This window comes from Ovis canadensis, chromosome 1 (assembly GCF_042477335.2).
Source record: "Ovis canadensis isolate MfBH-ARS-UI-01 breed Bighorn chromosome 1, ARS-UI_OviCan_v2, whole genome shotgun sequence".
Taxonomy (NCBI): domain Eukaryota; kingdom Metazoa; phylum Chordata; class Mammalia; order Artiodactyla; family Bovidae; genus Ovis; species Ovis canadensis.
In genome coordinates this window covers 205422054-205440881 of record NC_091245.1, presented here as the reverse complement: position 1 = coordinate 205440881, position 18828 = coordinate 205422054, and the positions used below count along the sequence as shown (strand labels likewise).

General features: G+C 38.1%; 1 protein-coding gene across 7 annotated transcripts in view; it reads left to right on the top strand.

The window, feature by feature from the left end:
- The window catches only part of VPS8 (VPS8 subunit of CORVET complex), a 395845-nt gene that overhangs the window by 271716 nt on the left and 105301 nt on the right, over nucleotides 1–18828 (top strand). For all 7 annotated transcript variants that reach the window (XM_069558731.1, XM_069558750.1, XM_069558751.1 and 4 more), the window contains one exon: nucleotides 13087–13234. In XM_069558731.1, coding sequence (XP_069414832.1) covers nucleotides 13087–13234 — 148 coding nt within the window. The remainder of the gene's footprint in view (nucleotides 1–13086; nucleotides 13235–18828) is intronic.

Genomic DNA, 18828 nt, shown 5'->3' with positions numbered 1-18828 from the left:
CTCTCCTGGTCTCTGTTGATGGTCTCGTAATCAGCCCTCTTAATTTTTCTACTTCTATTTTCAAATAGCCAAATAATGATAATGTTCTGTTTCCCTTTCTCAAAGTTCTTTTAGCTTCTGTTATGCAGGGTAAAATCCTGGGCTTATGGTATAAAAGACCCTTCTTAATTTTATTCAGGAGTATCGGTTCAACTTAATTTTCTTCCATTCTGCCATTTCTCTTTTCCCCTTTGTTCCTCAGTAGTACTGAACTATCTGTTCATGGGATACACTCCACAGGGTTGTTCTGCCTGCCCTTTCAATATGTGTTCCTTCTTTTTAGTCCACTTTCTTTCCTTTCATAGTTTCAGTTCAGTTCAGTCGCTCAGTCGTGTCCGACTCTTTGCAACCCCATGAATCGCAGCACGCCTTTAACCTATATGTATTAAGCGCTCTAAGGTTATACATGTGCTTTGCTCCAGTGAGTCCATTTTGGAAAATATATTCTAAGAAAATACCATAAGAAAAAAGTAGTTAATACTAAATTATCCCTGTCAGCATACTTATAGTGAAAAAAACTGTCTAAGAAAGTAGATGAGGGAAGCAGCTGTCTAAATGGTAAGATATATAAACATAATGGAATACCAAATTGGCAAACGTGGCAGTGTGAATGCTTAAATAATATTAAACTGGAAAATATATGACAGTAAATGCTATGCACTCATACTGTAGGTGTGCATGAATAAATGATAATTGGATGATGTGTGGTGTAGATAGCTTCATGCTTACCATATTCATTGCCCCGTAGATTGCTTATTGTTGTTGTTTTGTCCCTGAGTCACATCCAGCTCTTTTGTGACCCCATGGACTATAGCTCACCAGGCTCCTCTGTCCTTAAGACTTCTCAGGCAAGAATACTGGAGTGGGCTGCCATTTCCATTGTAAAAATTTAGATTAGTAAGTTAATAATAAAAATGAGGGCAATTGTTAGGAGTTTGGAATGAATGGTCTGCTCTTTGCTTTTAGAATTTGTGACACAATGAAGTTTCATGTGATTGCTACATACTAAAATTTCAAAAACATTGCTTGTTTTATATTTAAAGAAAACGTCCCAGATACCCATATTTTTCTGTTTACAATGAAAAGGACACATATTAAGGTAGTTTTTGGCTTTTAAAAAATACTACCCTTTCTTCTGTTTTATTTATACTACTATTTTTTTCATCACTTTTGTTTTTTCTTTTTTGTTTTCTTTTCCTTTATGCCTCCTCTGACTTACTGAGCATTTTATATATGATTCCATTTTTCTTCTCTTAGTATATTAATTATAGTTCTTAAAAATTTTTCTAGTAGTTATCTTTTGATTTTTGAATATACATTTATAACTAATTCCAAGTTCAACTGTAACACTGTAGTACTTCATGGGTAGATAACATTCATAATTTCTTACTCCTGTGTCTTATAATATTAATGTCATTCATTTCACTTATTTATAAACTATAATCACTGAACACATTGTTACTGTTATTCTTTTGACACTATTATCTGTTACAATAATTAAGAATAAGAAAATAAAATTTCTACTTTACCTTCATTTATTCCTTTCCCAGTGCTCTTCCTTTTTTTTATGTGGATCCACATTTCTGACCTGCATCATTTTTGTTCTTTCTGAAGAACTAACATTATTTGAAAGGCAAGTTTACTGACAATGTATTCCCTTAACTTTTGTCTGAGAAAGTATTAATACGTCTTCACTTTTGAGAGATAATTTTACTGAATATGGAATTCTAGGTTAGTATTTTTCTTTCAAGACAGGAAATATTTCCCTCCAGTCTCTTCTTGCTTTCATGGTTTATGAAGAGAAGTCTGATATTCTTATCCTAGCTTCTCTATATGTGAAGCTGTCTTCATCACCCCCCTCCCACTCCGCTGGCTTCCTTCCGGGTTTTTTTCTTTTGTCTTTGATGTTCCACAGTTTCGACATAATATGCCTAAGTGTAGATTTTCTGGAGCTTCCCTGATAGCTCAGTTGGTAAAGAATCCACCTGCAATGCAGGAGACCCTGGTTCAATTCCTGGGTCAGGAAGATCTGCTGGAGAAGGGATAGACTATCTACTCCAGTATTCTTGGGTTTCCCTTGTGGCTCAGCTGGTAAAGAATCTGCCTGCAATGTGGGAGACCTAGATTCGATTTCTGAGTTGGGAAGATCTCCTGGAGAAGGGAAGGGCTACCCACTCCAGTAGATTTTTGCTATTTTTCCTGCTTGGTTCTGTCTGAGCTTCCTAGATATGTGGTCTGGTATCTTTCATTAATTTGAGGAAATTCTCAGTCATTATTGCTTCAAATATTTATTCTGAATTTTTCCTCCTTTTTTAATCCTTATCATATTGCCACCTTGTATATATTATACCAGGTGTATTTGTCCCATAGTTCTTGGGTATTCTGTTTGATTTCCCAGCCCCATGCCCAGTCTTTTTACTCTTTGTGTTGCAGTTTTGAAAGTTTCTATTGATATATCTTGAAGTTCAGTGATTCTTTCCTCAGCTGTGTGCAGACTATTGATGTACCCATCAAAGACATTCTTCATTTCTGTTAATGCTTTTTCTTTTTAGCATTTTCTTTTGATTCTTTCTTAGTGTTACCATTTCTCTGCTTACTTTACCCAAATGTTCTTATATGTTGTCAGTTTTTCCAGTAGATCCCTTAGCATATTAATCATGGTTGTGTTAGATTGCTGTCTGGTAATTCCAGCATCTCTGCCATATTTGAGTGTGATTCTGATGCTTGCAAAGTTGCTTCAAACCATCTCTTTGTGTGTTTTAATATATCCTGTACTTTTGTTGTTGTTGAAAGCTAGACATAATGTAGAGTGTAAAAGGACTGGAAGTAAGTAGGCCTTTGGTATGAGTTTTTATGTTTATCTGGCAGGAATATGCTCTGGAGTACAAAGTGGCAACTCACTCCAGTATTCTTGCCTGGAAAATGCCGTGGACAGAGGAGTCTGGTGGGCTACAGTCCATGGGGTTACAGGGAGTTGGGCACAACTGAGCACACACATACACGCAGCATGCAGGACTTCTGCTAAAGTGAGGTCTGAGATGTGTGGTTCTTTCTTTGCATGTCCCTGTTATTTAGAAGCACTGCTGATGTGGCAGTGAGGTATGACAGTGATGGAAAGAAGCAGTCTGTTGTCCTGTGATGAGCTTTTAGTCTTTTCATGAGGCAGTGCCTCTGTGACCTTTCCAAGTATCTCTTGGTCCCCAACCTAACTTTAAGTGAGACAAGAAGGCTAGAGGGTGCTGGAGTTGGGCATTTCCCTTTCCCCACATGAAAACCTAGAGCAGGCTGGAATTGGGCGTTTCTCGGCTTAGTTACTTTGGCTACCTGATGCGAAGAGCCAGCTCATTGTAAAAGACCCTGATGCTGGGAAGAATTGAAGGCAAAAGGAGAAGAAGGCGGCAGAGAATTAGATGGTTAGGTAGTATCACTGACTCAATAGATGTGAATTTGAGCAAACTCTAGAAGATAGTGAAGGACAAGGAAGCATGGTATGCTGCAGTCCATAGGGTTGCAGAGAATTGGACACGACTTAGTGACTGAACAACAGCAACTTAGTTATACTCTGGGAAAAGCCCAGTTGGTTTGGAGCTAATGTAATAGTAGGGCAGGTATATTAGATCTGCCAGGGCTTTCTTAATAAAGCACCACAAACTGTTCGGCTTAAATGACAATTTATCACCCCAGTTCTGGAGGCTTGAAGCCCGTGATGAGTTTTGGCAGGTTGGGTGCCTTCTGAGGGCTGTGAGAAGGAATCTGTTCACTGCCTTGTCTCTAGCTTCTGCTGATTTGCTGGCAGCCTTTGGCATTCCTTAACCAGTAGAAGCATCACCCAGTCTTCAGCTTTCACCATTCTCCCTTGGTGTATGTTTGTGTCTAGATTTCCTCTTCTTTGAAGGACACTAATTGTATTGGACTAGAGGCCCACCCTACTCCAGTATAACCTCATCCTAACTTGACTAATTACATATGCAAAGATTTTATTTTCAAGTAAGGTCACCTTGTGAGGAACTGGGAATTAGGACTTCAACACCCAAATTTGGGGGTATCTATTTCAGTTCCGACAGCAAGCCTTGTTAAGAAGGACAAAGTGCTCCAATTGTATTTCAAAGTGGCCACATTTCCCCTCCCTCTGCTGAAGCATGATGGGATTTTTCTCCAGTCCTCACAGTGAACCTGGCAATCCCGCTGGAGGTAAAACTAACAAAAGTATGAGAACTCTCTGACAAGACATAGCCCCTCTGGAATTTTTAACTCTGAAGTTTGTCCTCACTGAACCTCCAGGGTGTTGTCAATTACAGTTTAGGTTTTCCTGCCCCAGTCCTGCCCAGCAGCAGTGGTCTCTGCTTCTGGGCTTCTGCTCCAGCTAGCTATGATACTTTGTATCCACCTCTCTCAAAGTTGAGGGGTGGCAGTTTGCTCTGTGACCTCCTTTCTCCCATAGATCCAAAAAGAGCTGTTGATTTTCAGTTTGTTCAACTTCTTTTCCTGTGAGGATGGAATTGATAACTTTTAAGCTCACTTCATGGGAAATAGATGGGGAAACCATGGAAACAGTGTCAGACTTTATTTTGGGGGGCTCCAAAATCACTGCAGATGGTGATTGCAGCCATGAAATGAAAAGATGCTTACTCCTTGGAAGGAAAGTTATGACCAAACTAGATAGCATATTCAAAAGCAGAGACATTACTTTGCCAACAAATGTCCGTCTAGTCAAGGCTATGGTTTTTCCAGTGGTCATGTATGGATGTGAGAGTTGGACTGTGAAGAAAGCTGAGTGCTGAAGAATTGATGCTTTTTAACTGTGGTGTTGGAGAAGACTCTTGAGAGTCCCTTGGACTGCAAGGAGATCCAACCAGTCCATTCTAAAGGAGATCAGTCCTAGGTGTTCTTTGGAAGGACTGATGCTGAAGCGGAAACTCCAGTACTTTGGCCACCTCATGGGAAGAGTTGACTCATTGGAAAAGACTCTGATGCTGGGAGAGATTGGGGGCAGGAGGAGAAGGGGACGACCGAGGATGAGATGGCTGGATGGCATCACCAACTTGATGGACATGAGTTTCGGTGAACTCTGGGAGTTGGTGATGGACAGGGAGGCCTGGTATGCTGCAATTCATGGGATTGTAAAGAGTCAGACATGACTGAGCGACTGAACTGAACTGAAGCTCTTTGCATGCTAGACTAGAGACCAGAAATATTTGTCCTTTTTATGGTCAGAATTATGTATATATATCATAATAGATTTATAGTAGTCTGACCCACTGTCTGTTTAAAGACTGTCTCTGTGGTGGTGTCATAGAACTGCCTTTTTTCTATCTGTTCTAATTCCATCTATCCTTTGGGAGAGAAAATGGTTCAAGTTTCCCATGCAAAACTGAAAGTGTATCAAATTATATTATACTGAGATGCCAGGACCTGCAGTTTTTCACTCTTTAATCTACTTGGGCCACATTAAGGCAGTCTTTTCTAGTAGGGTCAGTAGCAGATATTAGTGATACCGAGAGCTTTGCGTTAGAAAAATACACTTGCTGTTACCTGCGTGATTATTATTATTATTATTACCATTATCATGGTAGAAAAAATTGTTTTAGCTAACCTGTTAAGTTTTTATTTGAAGTCTGTACAGCATTACATTGATTCAGTTATTGTTTATACTTGATCAGGTTATACAGCTAAGTTTTTTTTTCTATCCATAAAATCTTTAGGCTTATAAAATCTATTCTTCCTGCTTATGCAGGTGATCACTCAAAACAATATACCTTTTTCCTATGGGTATCAGATAAGTGACAAAAATTCTATTGAGATTTGGAAGAGGACATTTTGACACTTGATTGTTAGAGTAAGGAAATGGAAAGCAATCCTATCCGCTAAAGATCTGTCTTCAATCTGCTATTACATTGATTTGATGTGGCAGCATCTTTGCTGTTAGCCTGTCTCCTTTGGACTGTGCTTCATAAAAGTGTATATAAGATTGCAGCTGTTCCTCTCTGAGGAATACCGGCTGCTTTGCACAGCATTCAGGGTCAGCATGGAGAGTGGAGAGACTGAGTACTGGCTTCCTTCTTGCTGGAGGACAGGTTTCCATCTAGGCAGTTACCTGTCCCGTTTGTGGAACATTATTGTTGATTGTGTTACAGTTTCGTGCAAATTGTAGGTATTGTCTTTGCTACCTATAATTAACACATTTAAAGCATTTTTTCAGGCAAATTGGCAAACTCAGGTTTTTGTTTAATTTGCACAGGAGTCCACTATGGAATTTTTAATATGGGATAAATGTGGAAAGCTGGGACTTCAGCTTCCTGGCTTTATGAAGTGACTTGATTTGAATAAAAACTATATGGAAAATAATTTTCTTTGCTCTTATGGGTTGTGAGTCATTATTTGCATTCTTAATCCAAAGGTACTGAGTAGTCATCAGTATGACACCACCTCCAAGGGCTGGATATATGGAAATGAGCAAAGAGTTCAGACAGGATTTAGGCTAAGCTGAGGTGGCCCACAGTTGTCAAAGCAACTCACTAAAGGTGACTGTGAAGTAGTCTTTCTCAGAGATCTAGAAAAGCAGTCTAGACTGGCCTGTTTTTGTGCACCTTTTAGAATGAAGGGGAAGGACTAGATAAAACTTTTTTATTCTTGCAAAATATTCATTTTCTTTGTCAAATATTTTGAAATCAGAAATTTGAATATTAGAATCATTTTTAAGTTATACTTTTCAAAATTGACATATAGTTTATCCTTCCCAGAAATAGCCAATTATACTAGATTATACTTTTAATTGATTTTCACAGACTGAGTGAATATTTTCTCCAACCTGAATTTTGGAGTATGTTTAGAGTGTGTTTGTGTGTGTGTGTGCATGCTTCAAATGACATACGTATACTCTATTTTAAAGCTGACTAAAGAAAGCCTTGTGTCAGTCTTATAAAATTCTCCCTTTAAATGTCTACATCATGTGAGTCAATTCTGTCATTAAAATAGAAATTCCCTAAAGAGTAGATAAAGTCTAGGTCTAAAATACATAATTTTGACAGCCATTAAAATTAGGAATGAGTATTTGGCAAAGGAGGTAGCTGATAAAAGACATAATAGAAATATGCTTGAGAAATGGATATAACAAATTGCTTTTATGTGTAAGACTGATAAGCAGCAGTCAGAAATGGATGTAAATTTGTTAATGCTACAATTTACTTATTAAAGTTTTGATTATGTTGATTTTCCTGATCATTTCCCAGCAGACACATTATTTCCCTCAAAAACGAATGCATCAAAATCTATTCATTTGGGTGATTTGCTTGGTTTGATGCATATTCACATCTTCAGTACTTGTAAAGGGTTTTGTGAATAAATGTTCTGGAAAGAATTAAGTACTGTGGTTTATCGGCAGGTGCTTATTTCTGATTTTAATCTGCTCCATAGTCTTGCATTTGTAAGACATATTACCAGAAGTCTGACATAGGTATAATATTAGTACCACCTACTGCAGATGGTGATTGCAGCCATGAAATTAAAAGATGCTTACTCCTTGGAAGGAAAGTTATGACCAACCTAGACAGCATATTCAAAAGCAGAGATATTACTTTGCCAATAAAGGTCTGTCTAGTCAAGGCTATGGTTTTTCCAGTGGTCTTGTATGGATGTGAGAGTTGGACTGTGAAGAAAGCTGAGTGCTGAAGAATTGATGCTTCTGAACTATGGTGTTGGAGAAGACTCTTGAGAGTCCCTTGGACTGCAAGGAGATCCAACCAGTCCATCCTAAAGGAGATCAGTCCTGGGTTTTCTTTGGAAGGACTGATGCTGAAGCTGAAACTCCAATACTCTGGCCACATGATGCAAAGAGTTTCTGACTCATTGGAAAAGACCCTGATGCCGGGAGGGAGGGATTGGGGGCAGGAGGAGAAGGGGACGACAGAGGATGAGATGACTGGAGGGCGTCACCGACTCAATGGACATGAGTTTGGGTGGACTCCAGGAGTTGGTGATAGACAGGGAGGCCTGGCGTACTGTGATTGATGGGGTCGCAAGGAGTCGGACACGACTGAGCAACTGAACTGAACTGTGTATAAACATATGGAAAGTACATGGACTCACCTTAATGTCAAGAATTGGTTTGCATTCCCTTTCTCTTTTACCTAATTGTGTTCTATTGAGACACAACTTTGATTCTACAAAGAGAACTGTCATTCCCCTGAGTGTGCCATCTTCATCTCCTATTTTCTCCATGTAGAACTTTCTGTCAGGACTTAGTCCTAGCTACATCTCACTTTACGGCCCTAGTCCTTGTAATTTTCACTCCTCTAGTCTACATTTTGGGTCCATCTGTTTGAAGACAGTCCAGTGTACTGTTTAGTTCATCAGTTCGGTTTAATTCAGTGTGCGTTTACCGAGCATCTGTTATTTTGTGACAGTACTGTGCCAATGCTGGGGAAACGGTGATGAATGCAGCACCGTCTTTGGTTTCAGAATTTATTGTATAGTTGGGACAGACACTTAGATAGTTTTCAAGTTATGTGATCAGAACTCAGGTGGTGGTCTACATAGGGAATAGGCAGTCATTTAACAAAATCCTGCCTTAAAGGCAGTTGTGAAATAAAGAAAGAGGAAAACTTGATCTTTGGGATTTACAGCCTATTTGAGGAAATACTGAATTAGCCTCAGCATGTATTGAAATCCACAAGTAGCAGAATTTAGTGAGATCCTTGCCCAACCTCTGGTCAAGACTGAGGGTCATAAAGCTCTTTATTTGGAAAAGATTTTCTATTCTAAATATAATTCCTATTCTGTAACTGCAGGGTCTTGTTAATAAAAATAGGAGTGCTATGTACCACCATATAGAATACTTACAACCCCTAGATCATTCTCGAGTCCAGATATTCCTGCCTATGGCTGTTGGTGTGCTGCACCTGCGTTACAGTTGTGTTTAAAGACTGCTTCCCTTAAATCTTGAGGGGCACCTCTTAGGGTACACAGAGTACCTTGTAATCAGTCTGATTTCTGATGGGCCAGATAAATATGGTCGTTTTCTATGTGCCATTATGAGAAAAAACTAGAAGTGTTGATTTAGACCATTAACCTTTCTGGCTGTCTCTCTGTCTCCCCCCCACCCCCACCCCGTTTAACGATTTATTTATTTATTATTTGATTTTAATGAAGTATAGTTGATTTAAAGTGTTATGGTAATATCTTCTGTATGGAAAAGGGAGTCAGTTATTCATATACATATTCTTTTTCATATTCTTTTCCCTTATGGTTTGGCACAGGATATTGAATATAGGTTCCTGTGCTACACAGTAGGATCTTGTTGCTTATCCATTCTGTATATGGGTTTGCATCGGCTAATCCTAAACTCCCGTTCCATCCCACCTGTAGTCCCTTCCTCCACCTTGGCAACCACAAGTGTGTTCTCTGTATCTGTGAATCTGGTTTTGTTTCATAGATATGTTGATTTGTGTTGTATTTTAGATTCTGCATATAAGTGATAGCATGCAGTATTTATTTTCTCCTTCTGACTTAATTCAATTAGTATGTTCTCTAGGTCAATCCATGTTGGTACAAATAGCATTAATTCCTTTTGATGGCTGAGTAATATTCCGTGTGTGTGTGTGTGTGTGTGTGTGTGTGTGTGTGTGTGTACACACCATTTGTTTTTTATCCATTCATCTGATGGACATTTAGTTTGTTTTCATGTCTTGAATATTGTGAATAGTGCATGTATCTTTTTGAATTAGAGTTTTCTTTTCTCTGGTTAAGAGTGGGGTTGCTAGGGCATATGGATGGGAACTATTTTTAGTTTTTTTGAGTAACCTCCATACTGTTTTCCACAGTGGCTGCACCAGTTTACATTCTAACCAACAGTGTAAGAGGGTTCCCTTTTTTTCACACCCTCTCTAGCATTTGTTATTTGTAGACTTTTTAGTGATAGCCTTTCTGATTGGTGTGAGGTGATACGTCATTGTCATTTTAACTTGCATTTCTTTGATAATTAGTGATGTTGAGCATCTCTTTGTGTGCCTTTTGAACATCTGTATGTCTTTGGAGAAGTTTCTGTTTAGGTTTTCCTGTCCATTTTTTGATTGGATTTTTTTGTTGTTGTTGAGTTGTAGAAGCTGTTTGTATATTTTGAAAATTAAGCCCCTGTGCCATCGTTCACATATACTTTCTCCCATTCCATAGGTTGTCTTTTTGTTTTGTTTATATTTCATTTGTTGTGCAAAAGCTTGTAATTGGCTTATGTACCATTTGTTTGTTTTTATTTCTATTGTCTTGGGAGGCTGACCTAAGAAAACATTGCTATAATTTATGTCAGAGAATTTTTTGCCTATGATCTTTTCTAGGAGTTCTATGGTGTCTTGTTTTATAAATAAGTCTTTGAGCAATTTTGAGCTCATGTGTATGCATAGTGTGAGGGTATGCTCTAACTTCTTAGATCTATATGCAGCTGTTCAACTTTTCCAGCACCACCTGCTGAAGAGATTGTCTTTTCTCCATTTTATATTCTTGCCTCCTTTGTCAAAGATTAATTGACCATAGGTGTGTGGGTTTATTTCTGGGATCTCTGTTCCGTTTCATTGGTCCATATATCTGTTTTTGGGCCAGTATCACACTGTTTAATCATAACTGTAGCTTTGTAATCAAAGGTTTGTCTGAAGTCTGGAAGGGTTATGTCTCCTGTTTTTCTTCTTTTTCCTCAAGACTGCTATGGCAATTCTGGGTCTTTTATGGTTCCATATAAATTTTAGGATATTTGTTCTCGTTCTGTGAAAAATGGGTAATTTGATAGCAATCACATTAAATCAGTAGATTGCTTTGGGTAGTATTGCCTTTTTAACAGGATTCTTCCAACCCAAGAGCATGGGATATCTTTCCTTTTCTTTGAATTATCTTTAGTTTCCTTTATTAATGTTTTGTAGTTCTTAGCATGAAAGTCTTTTACCTCCTGGGAGAGGTTTATTCTTAAATTTTTTTTGGATGCAATTTCAAAAGGTGTTTTTTAAAATATATATATTCCCTTTCTGCTATTTGACTGTTAGTATAAAGAAATGTCACTGATTTCTGTTTGTTAATCTTGTATCCTGCTGCATTGCTGAATTCATTTATCAATTCTAGTAGTTTTTGTGTGGAGTCTTTAAGGTTTTCTATATATAGTATCACATCATCTGTGTATAATGATAATTTAACCTCTTCCCTACCAATTTGAATACCCTTTTATTTCTTGTCTGACTGCTGTGGCAGGGATTCCAATATGATCTTGAAGAGAATTAGTGAGAGGCATCTTTGTCTGGTTCCAGATTTTAGTGTGAAGGCTTTCAGCATTTCACTGTTGAATATTATATTGGCTGTGGGTTTTATGTTGAGCTGTTATAAACAGCTTTTATGTTGAGCTATGTTCCCTCTATATCCATCTTTGTAAGGGTTTTTTTAAGAATCATGAATGGATGTTGAATTTTATCAAATGCTTTTTCTGCGTCTGTTGAGATCATCGTATAGTTTATGCCCTTTCTCTTGTTGATGTGATGTATCACATTGATTAGTCTGCATATGGTGAACCATCTTTGTGACACTGCGTTGAATCCAGCTTGGTCATGGTGTATGACCTTTTTTATGTGTTGTTAGATTCAGTTTGCTAATATTTTGTTGAGAATTTTTGCATCTATATTTATCAAAGGTATTGACCTGTAATTTTCTTTTCTTGGTGGTGTGTCTTTGTCTAGTTTTGGTATTAGGGTGACAGTGGCTTCATTAAATGTCTCTGGGAGTATTCCTTCCTCTTTGGTTCTTTTGGAAGAGTTTGAGAAGGATCTGTGTAAGTTCTTTGTATATTTAGTAGAATTCTCCTATGAAGCCATCTGGTCCTGGACTTTTTGTTTTGGTAGGGATTTTTTTTTTTCAATTACAGATTCTATTTCATTTCTAGAGATTGGTCTATTCAGACCGTTAGCCTTTCTTTAGAAGGTTAGTTTTCCAAGTCATTTTTGTATCTTCTTAACCCTGTTCCAGTTCTTTATATACAGAGCCTTGGTTGAGGAATTCTGAAGAGAAGACAAACTCCCAGAAAAACTGACTTATTTTGAGGGTAGAGAGAAAATGATTCTTAGATCTCCAATGAGCAGCAGTTGATTTTTCTAAATATTTCCAGTAGTCTCCACCATGATAAAACTAATCCTTGACCTCCATAGCTTTTGTATAGGCATTATAAATAGCAGGCTTTGATAATGGCTGACATTCCAGGCAAATGAACCATAAATTTAATATATCTTACTCTTATCCACTTGCTTGTTTTCGCAACAGCCAAATAATTAGCTATTGCTGCATTGTGCAAGATGCTGTTGCAGGCTTTCAGAATTCACTAGTGAGAAGATACCTGGTGGATGCCCTCACAGAATTTATAGTCTTTTACGGAAGATAGATAATTAAAGAAGTGATTACAACATGATGTGATTGGTACTATAAGGGAAGTAGAGTAGGGACAGTTGTTGAGACTGGAAGATGGCTTATTGTATATAGTCATTCATGGATCAAATTATTCAAACTAAACTGTGTCATCTTTGGGGTTTTTTTTGAGCAATAATAGAACTTTGTGTGTGATTTAGAGGAGCCCGCACTGAATCTCATTTCCATAATTATTTAAGGTGAATTGAGAAGCATTGTGATTTAGAATGTCTCTATCATATATAATTCACCTTAATAACCTAAGTAACATTAAGACTTTTAACCCACAATTATACCTGACCAAAAGGTAGTCTTGGTTTTAAGGTAACGTTTTGTGTTGTTGTTGTTCAGTCGCTGAGTTGTATCCAATTCTTTGCAAAACCACGCACTTGTAGACCATCAGGCTCCTCTGTCCATGGTATTTCACAGGTAAGAAAACTGGAGTGGGTTGCATTTCCTTCTCCACGGAATCTTCCCCACCCAGGGATCAAACTTGCATATCCTACATTGGTAGGCGGATTCTTCACCACTGAGCCACCTGGGAAACTTAGCATGCTTTTTATTTGTAGCCTTAATTACAGATATGATTAAATAATGCTACTCTCTTGCCTTTTCTGTTTTCAGGGAAGGTATTCATGTAAATCAAGAATCGCTGCAGATATCTCCCTGGATCATAGAGCAGTTCATTGAGCTCTTGTGTCAGTTCAGCCCAAACCACGTTATTGAGACGCTGCAAGTCCTTGAGTGCTACCGCCTAGAAGAAACTATTCAGGTAAGACCAATGCTGTAGAGAAGGAAAGAGTCAATGTTTATCATTCACTGTTTTACAGATGAGCACAGGGAGATGCATATGTTAAATCAGTTGCCTGAGTTTATGTCCAGTATGTGCTAGCATCGAAGATTGAACCCACTTCATTTGACTCCATGGTGCATGCTTTTCTTTGCTGTGATAAATTGCCTCTCTGTTCATTCTGGTGAAGTCAGAAACAGCACATGCCAATAATTGTTATTAATCAAGTTTCACAGGCATTTTAGCCAACAGGACAAACACAGAAAAAGGAATACAATAAAAACATTAAAAGGGAAAGACCAAACTCTTACTTGCAGACACTGATGGTTTAGATAATCTTGTGATAGTGTCGTGAGACTTACGAGGCTAAATGGCAATTAGCACAGTCATTGCCTTGATTCTCCTTCCTTGTTTTCTTCCAATTCCAAATGGAAATGTGTGTGTGTATGCACATATGTGCATATGTATATATACGCACATGTTCTAATCTACCATAAGAGGCTAGTATGTTCCCTGTTTAAAGTTGTTTTTAAGCTGCCATTATGTCTTTGCTGTCAATACTGATGAAACAGTAACCTGTATTTTCTGCATCCACTCGTAACTCCCCACATGATTCAGTTCAGTTCAGCCGCTCAGTCATGTTCAACTCTTTGTGACCCCATGAACTAGAGCACGCCAGGCCTCCCTGTCCATCACCAACTCCCAGAGTCCACCCAAACCCATGTCCATTGAGTCAGTGATGCCATTCAACCATCTCATCCTCTGTCATCCCCTTCTCCCCCTGCCCTCAATCTTTCCCAACATCAGGGTCTTTTTAAATGAGTCAGCTCTTCGCATGAGGTAGACAAAGTATTGGAGTTTCAGCTTCAGAAACAGTCCTACCAGTGAACACCCAGGACTGGTCTCCTTTAGGATGGACTAGTTGGATCTCCTTGCAGTCCAAGGGACTCTCAAGAGTCTTCTCCAACACCACAGTTCAAAAGCATCAATTCTTCTGTGCTCAGCTTTCTTTATAGTCCAACTCTCACATCCATACATAACCACTGGAAAAACCATAGCCTTAACTAGACGGACCTTTGTTGACAAAGTAATGTCTCTGCTTTTCAATATGATATCTAGGTTGGTCATAACTTTCCTTCCAAGGAGTAAGCGTCTTTTAATTTCATGGCTGCAGTCACCATCTGCAGTGATTTTGGAGCCCCCAAAAATAAAGTCTGACACTGTTTCCACTGTTTCCCCATCTATTTGCCATGAAGTGATGGGACCAGATGCCATGATCTTCGTTTTCTGAATGTTGAGCTTTAAGCCAACTTTTTCACTCTCCTCTTTCACTTTTATCAAGAGGCTTTTTAGTTCCTCTTCACCTTCTGCCATAAGGGTGGTGTCATCTGCATATCTGAGGTTATTGATACTTCTCCCAGCAATCTTGATTCCAGCTTGTGCTTCATCCAGCCCAGCATTTCTCATGATGTACTCTGCATATAAGTTAAATAAGCAGGGCGACAATATACAGCCTTGACATACTCCTTTTCCTATTTGGAACCAGTCTGTTGTTCCATGTCCAGTTCTAACTGTTGCTTCCTGAGCTGCATACAGGTTTCTCAAGAGGCAGGTCAGGTGGTCTGGTATTTCCATCTCTTTCAGAATTTTCCACAGTTTATTGTGATGCACACAGTCAAAGGCTTTGGCATAGGCAATAAATTAGAAGTAGATGTTTTCTGGAACTCTCTTGCTTTTTTGATGATCCAGCATGATTAAATTGTTCTAAATTATGAAATATTTCAAAATATGCAGAAGTGTGCAAAATATCAAATACATATGTGCCCATGAACCCAACTCTTTAGATATTAATGTTTTGCCATACTGACTTCAGATCTTTGTTGTTTGTTTTAGAAATAGGAGAAAATGATCCTTTGTCTGTCATGTCTCCCCTGAGGTTACCACCAACCTGAAGATGGGAAGTTTCTTCTTCCCATCCTTCTTAAAAAATTTTTCCTATGTAAGAATTGAATTTACCTATAAAACACAAGTTACAGTTTTGTATGCTTTAAAATTTTTTATTAATGGTATCATACATAATCCTATTGCAAATTGCTTTTTGTTAATTTTTTGTCTATCAGTTTTTATGCATGTAGCTGTAGTTCTTTCATTTTCTTTTTGTGATGCAAAAATAGTTTATGACACCATTTATGTAAAGTTAGATAATATTAACAATAGAAATGATCAGCTATATCCATAGGGATTTAGCGTGTCACGCAAATGAATAAATATTTTAACAAATAACACTTCAGTTGTCATGAACAGTTGATCAGAAATTTTGTTTTTAAAAAAAGAGCCTCAAACTAAACAGTAAAAGTTTTGCATTGTCAGAGTAGTTCTTTCATTTTAATGTGTATTGAATGACCGTGCCACAGTTTATGTATTTTCCTATCATAGTGTTGCCAGTTTTTTGCCATTATAAACAATGCTACTCTGGACATCTTTGTACATATCTTCTATGTACCCATCTGAGATTTCTCTAAGCAGTATGCCTTAAAGTGGAATTCTTTCGACAATAGAGTAGCTTAATTCTCCTCATATTGCCAAGTTGACTTCTTAGTTGTTTCCATTCTCATCATTAGTGTTTGAAATGTGCTACTTTTTTATGTCCTTGCTGATTTCTAGTATTTTAGACTTCTTAGTTTTTGCCAGTATGATTATTATCATTGCTTACTCATGACATTGCATATCTTTCATGTTTAGTGACACTTTGGATTTTCTTTTCTCTGAATTATGTATTCATATCATTTGTCCAGTTTCCTATTAAGATTGTGCCCTTTCTTACTGATTTCTAGAAGTTCTTTCTAATTTCTGGATCTCTAGTTATTTACTGATTCTATGTGTTGGAGATGCCCTCTTCCAGTCTGTTATTGCATGTCTTTTAATGTGTCTTTAGTGACTTGTAGTGTAATTTATCAGTCTTTTCCTTTAGTATCAAAATTTTGTGTGTGTGACCTTTATTTCCTACTTTAGTGGCATTAAAGATATCCTCTTATATGAGTTTTGCAGTTTGAGACTTTTTTCATTTAGGCGTGTAATGCATCTGGAATTTATTTTTGTAAAGGAGGAATTTATATATATATATATATTTTTTTCCATGTACGTGGTGAATGGTCCATGTGGCTTTTTTGGCTGTGTTAGGTCTTCATTGCTGCACAGGCTTCTCTCTCGTTACGGTGAGCGGAGTCTGCTCTCTAGTGGAGCATGGGCCTCTGATTGCCGAGGCTTCTCCTGTTGAGGAGCATGGACTCCAGAGCACACAGGCTTCAGTAGTTGTGGTACATGGGCTCATTAGTTGTGGCTCCTGGGCTCTAGAGCACAGGCTCAATAGCTGTGGCACAGCAGCTTAGGTCTTTAATCCATTTTGAGTTTATTTTTGTGTACAGTGTTAGAGAATGTTCTAATTTTGTTCTTTTACATGTAGTTGTCCAGTTTTCCCAGCACCGCTTATTAAAGAGACTGTCTATTCTGCATTGTGTATTCTTGCCTCCTTTGTCATACATTGGGTGACCATATGTGTGTGTGTTTATCTCTGGGCTTTCTGTCCTGTTCTTTTGTATTTCTGTTTTTGTGCCAGGGCCATACTGTCTTAATGACTGTAGCTTTGTAATACAGCATTGAGTTAGGGAACCTGATTCTTCCAGCTCCTTATTTCTTAAGATTGGTTTGGCTATTTGAGGTCTTCTGTGTTTCCATATAAATTGTAAAATTTTTGCTTCTAATTCTGTGGAAAATGTCATTGGTAATTTGATAGGGATTGCATTGCATCTGCGGATTGCTTTGAGTAGTATAGTCATTTTCACAATATTGCTTCTTCTAATCCAAGAACATGGTATATCACTCCGTTTGTGTCATCTTTGATTTCTTTCATCAGTATCTTATAGTTTTCTGAGTATAGGTCTTCTGCCTCTTTAGGTAGGTTTATTCTTAGGTATTTTATTCTTTTTGTTGCAAAGGTAAATGGGATTGTTTCCTTAATTTCTCTGTGTGATCTTTCATTGTTAGTGTATAAGGATGCAAGAGATTTCTGTACATTTATTTTGTATCCTGCAGCTTTACCAGATTCATTGATTAGCTCTAGTAGTTTTCTGATCCTAAAAGACTAAAGGCAGCTAAAGACATCTTTAGGATTTTCTATGTGTAGTATCATACCATCTGCAAGCAGTGACAGTTTTGCTTCTTTTTCAGTTTGAATTTCTTTTTATTTCCTTTTCTTCTCTGACTGCCATGGCTGAGACTTCAAAGACTATGTTGAATAGTGGTGACCAGAGTAGACATCGCTGTCTTGTTCCTGATCTTAGAGGAAATGCTTTCAGTTTTCACCATTGAGAGTATTGTTTGCTGTGGGCTTGTCATGAAGAGAAAAAAGTGTCGGTTGCTCAGTTGTGTCTGACTCTTTGCAACCCCATGGACTATAGCCCATCCAGTCTCCTTTGTCCATGGAATTCTTCAGGTAAGAATACTGGAATGGGTAGCTTCCCTTCTCCAGGGGATCTTCCTGACCCAGGAATCAAACCCTGGTCTCCTACATTGCAGGCAGATTCTTTACCATCTGGGCCACCAGGGAAGCTCATGGACTTGTCATATATGGCCTTTATCCTGTTGAGATAAGTTCCCTCTATGCCCATTTTATGGAGAGATTTTTTTTTTTAATCATAAATGGGTTTTTAATTTTGTCAGAAGCTTTTCTGCATCTGTTGAGATGAACTTATGGTTTTTATTCTTCAGTTTGTTAATGTAGTGTATCATGTGGACTGATTTATGGATGCTAAAGAATCCTTGCATCTCTGGAATAAATCCCACTTAATCATGGTATGATCCTTTTAATGCATTGTTGGTTTCAGTTTGCTAGTATTTTCTTGAGTGTTTTTATGGCTGTATTCATTAGTGATATTGGCTTGTAAATTTTTTTTGGTAGTGCCTTTGTCTGATTTTGGTATCAGAGTGATAGTGGCCTGATAATATGAACTTGGGAGTGTTCCTTCCTCTGCAATATTTTGGAAGAGTTTCAGAAGGATAGGTGTTAACTCTTCTCTAAAAGAGCAAGAGAGTTCCAGAAAAACATCTACTTCTGATTTATTGCCTTCGCCAAAGACTTTGACTGTGTGGATCACAACAAACTGTGGAAGATTCTTCAAGAGATGGAAATACCAGACCACCTGACCTGCCTCCTGAGAAATCTGTATGCAGGTCGAGAAGCAACAGTTAGAACTGGACATGGAACAACAGACTGGTTCCAAATAGGAAAAGGAGTACGACAAGGCTGTATATTGTCACCCTCCTTTTTTAACTTATGTGCAGAGTACATCATGAGAAACGCTGGACTGGATAAAGCACAAGCTGGAATCAAGATTGCTGGGAGAAATATCAATAACCTTAGATGTGCAGATGACACCACCCTTATGGCAGAAAGTGAAGAGGAACTAAAAAGCCTCTTGATGAAAGTGAAAGAGGAGAGTGAAAAAGTTGGCTTAAAGCTCAACATTCAGGAAACGAAGATCATGGCATCTGGTCCCATCACTTCATAGCAAATAGAA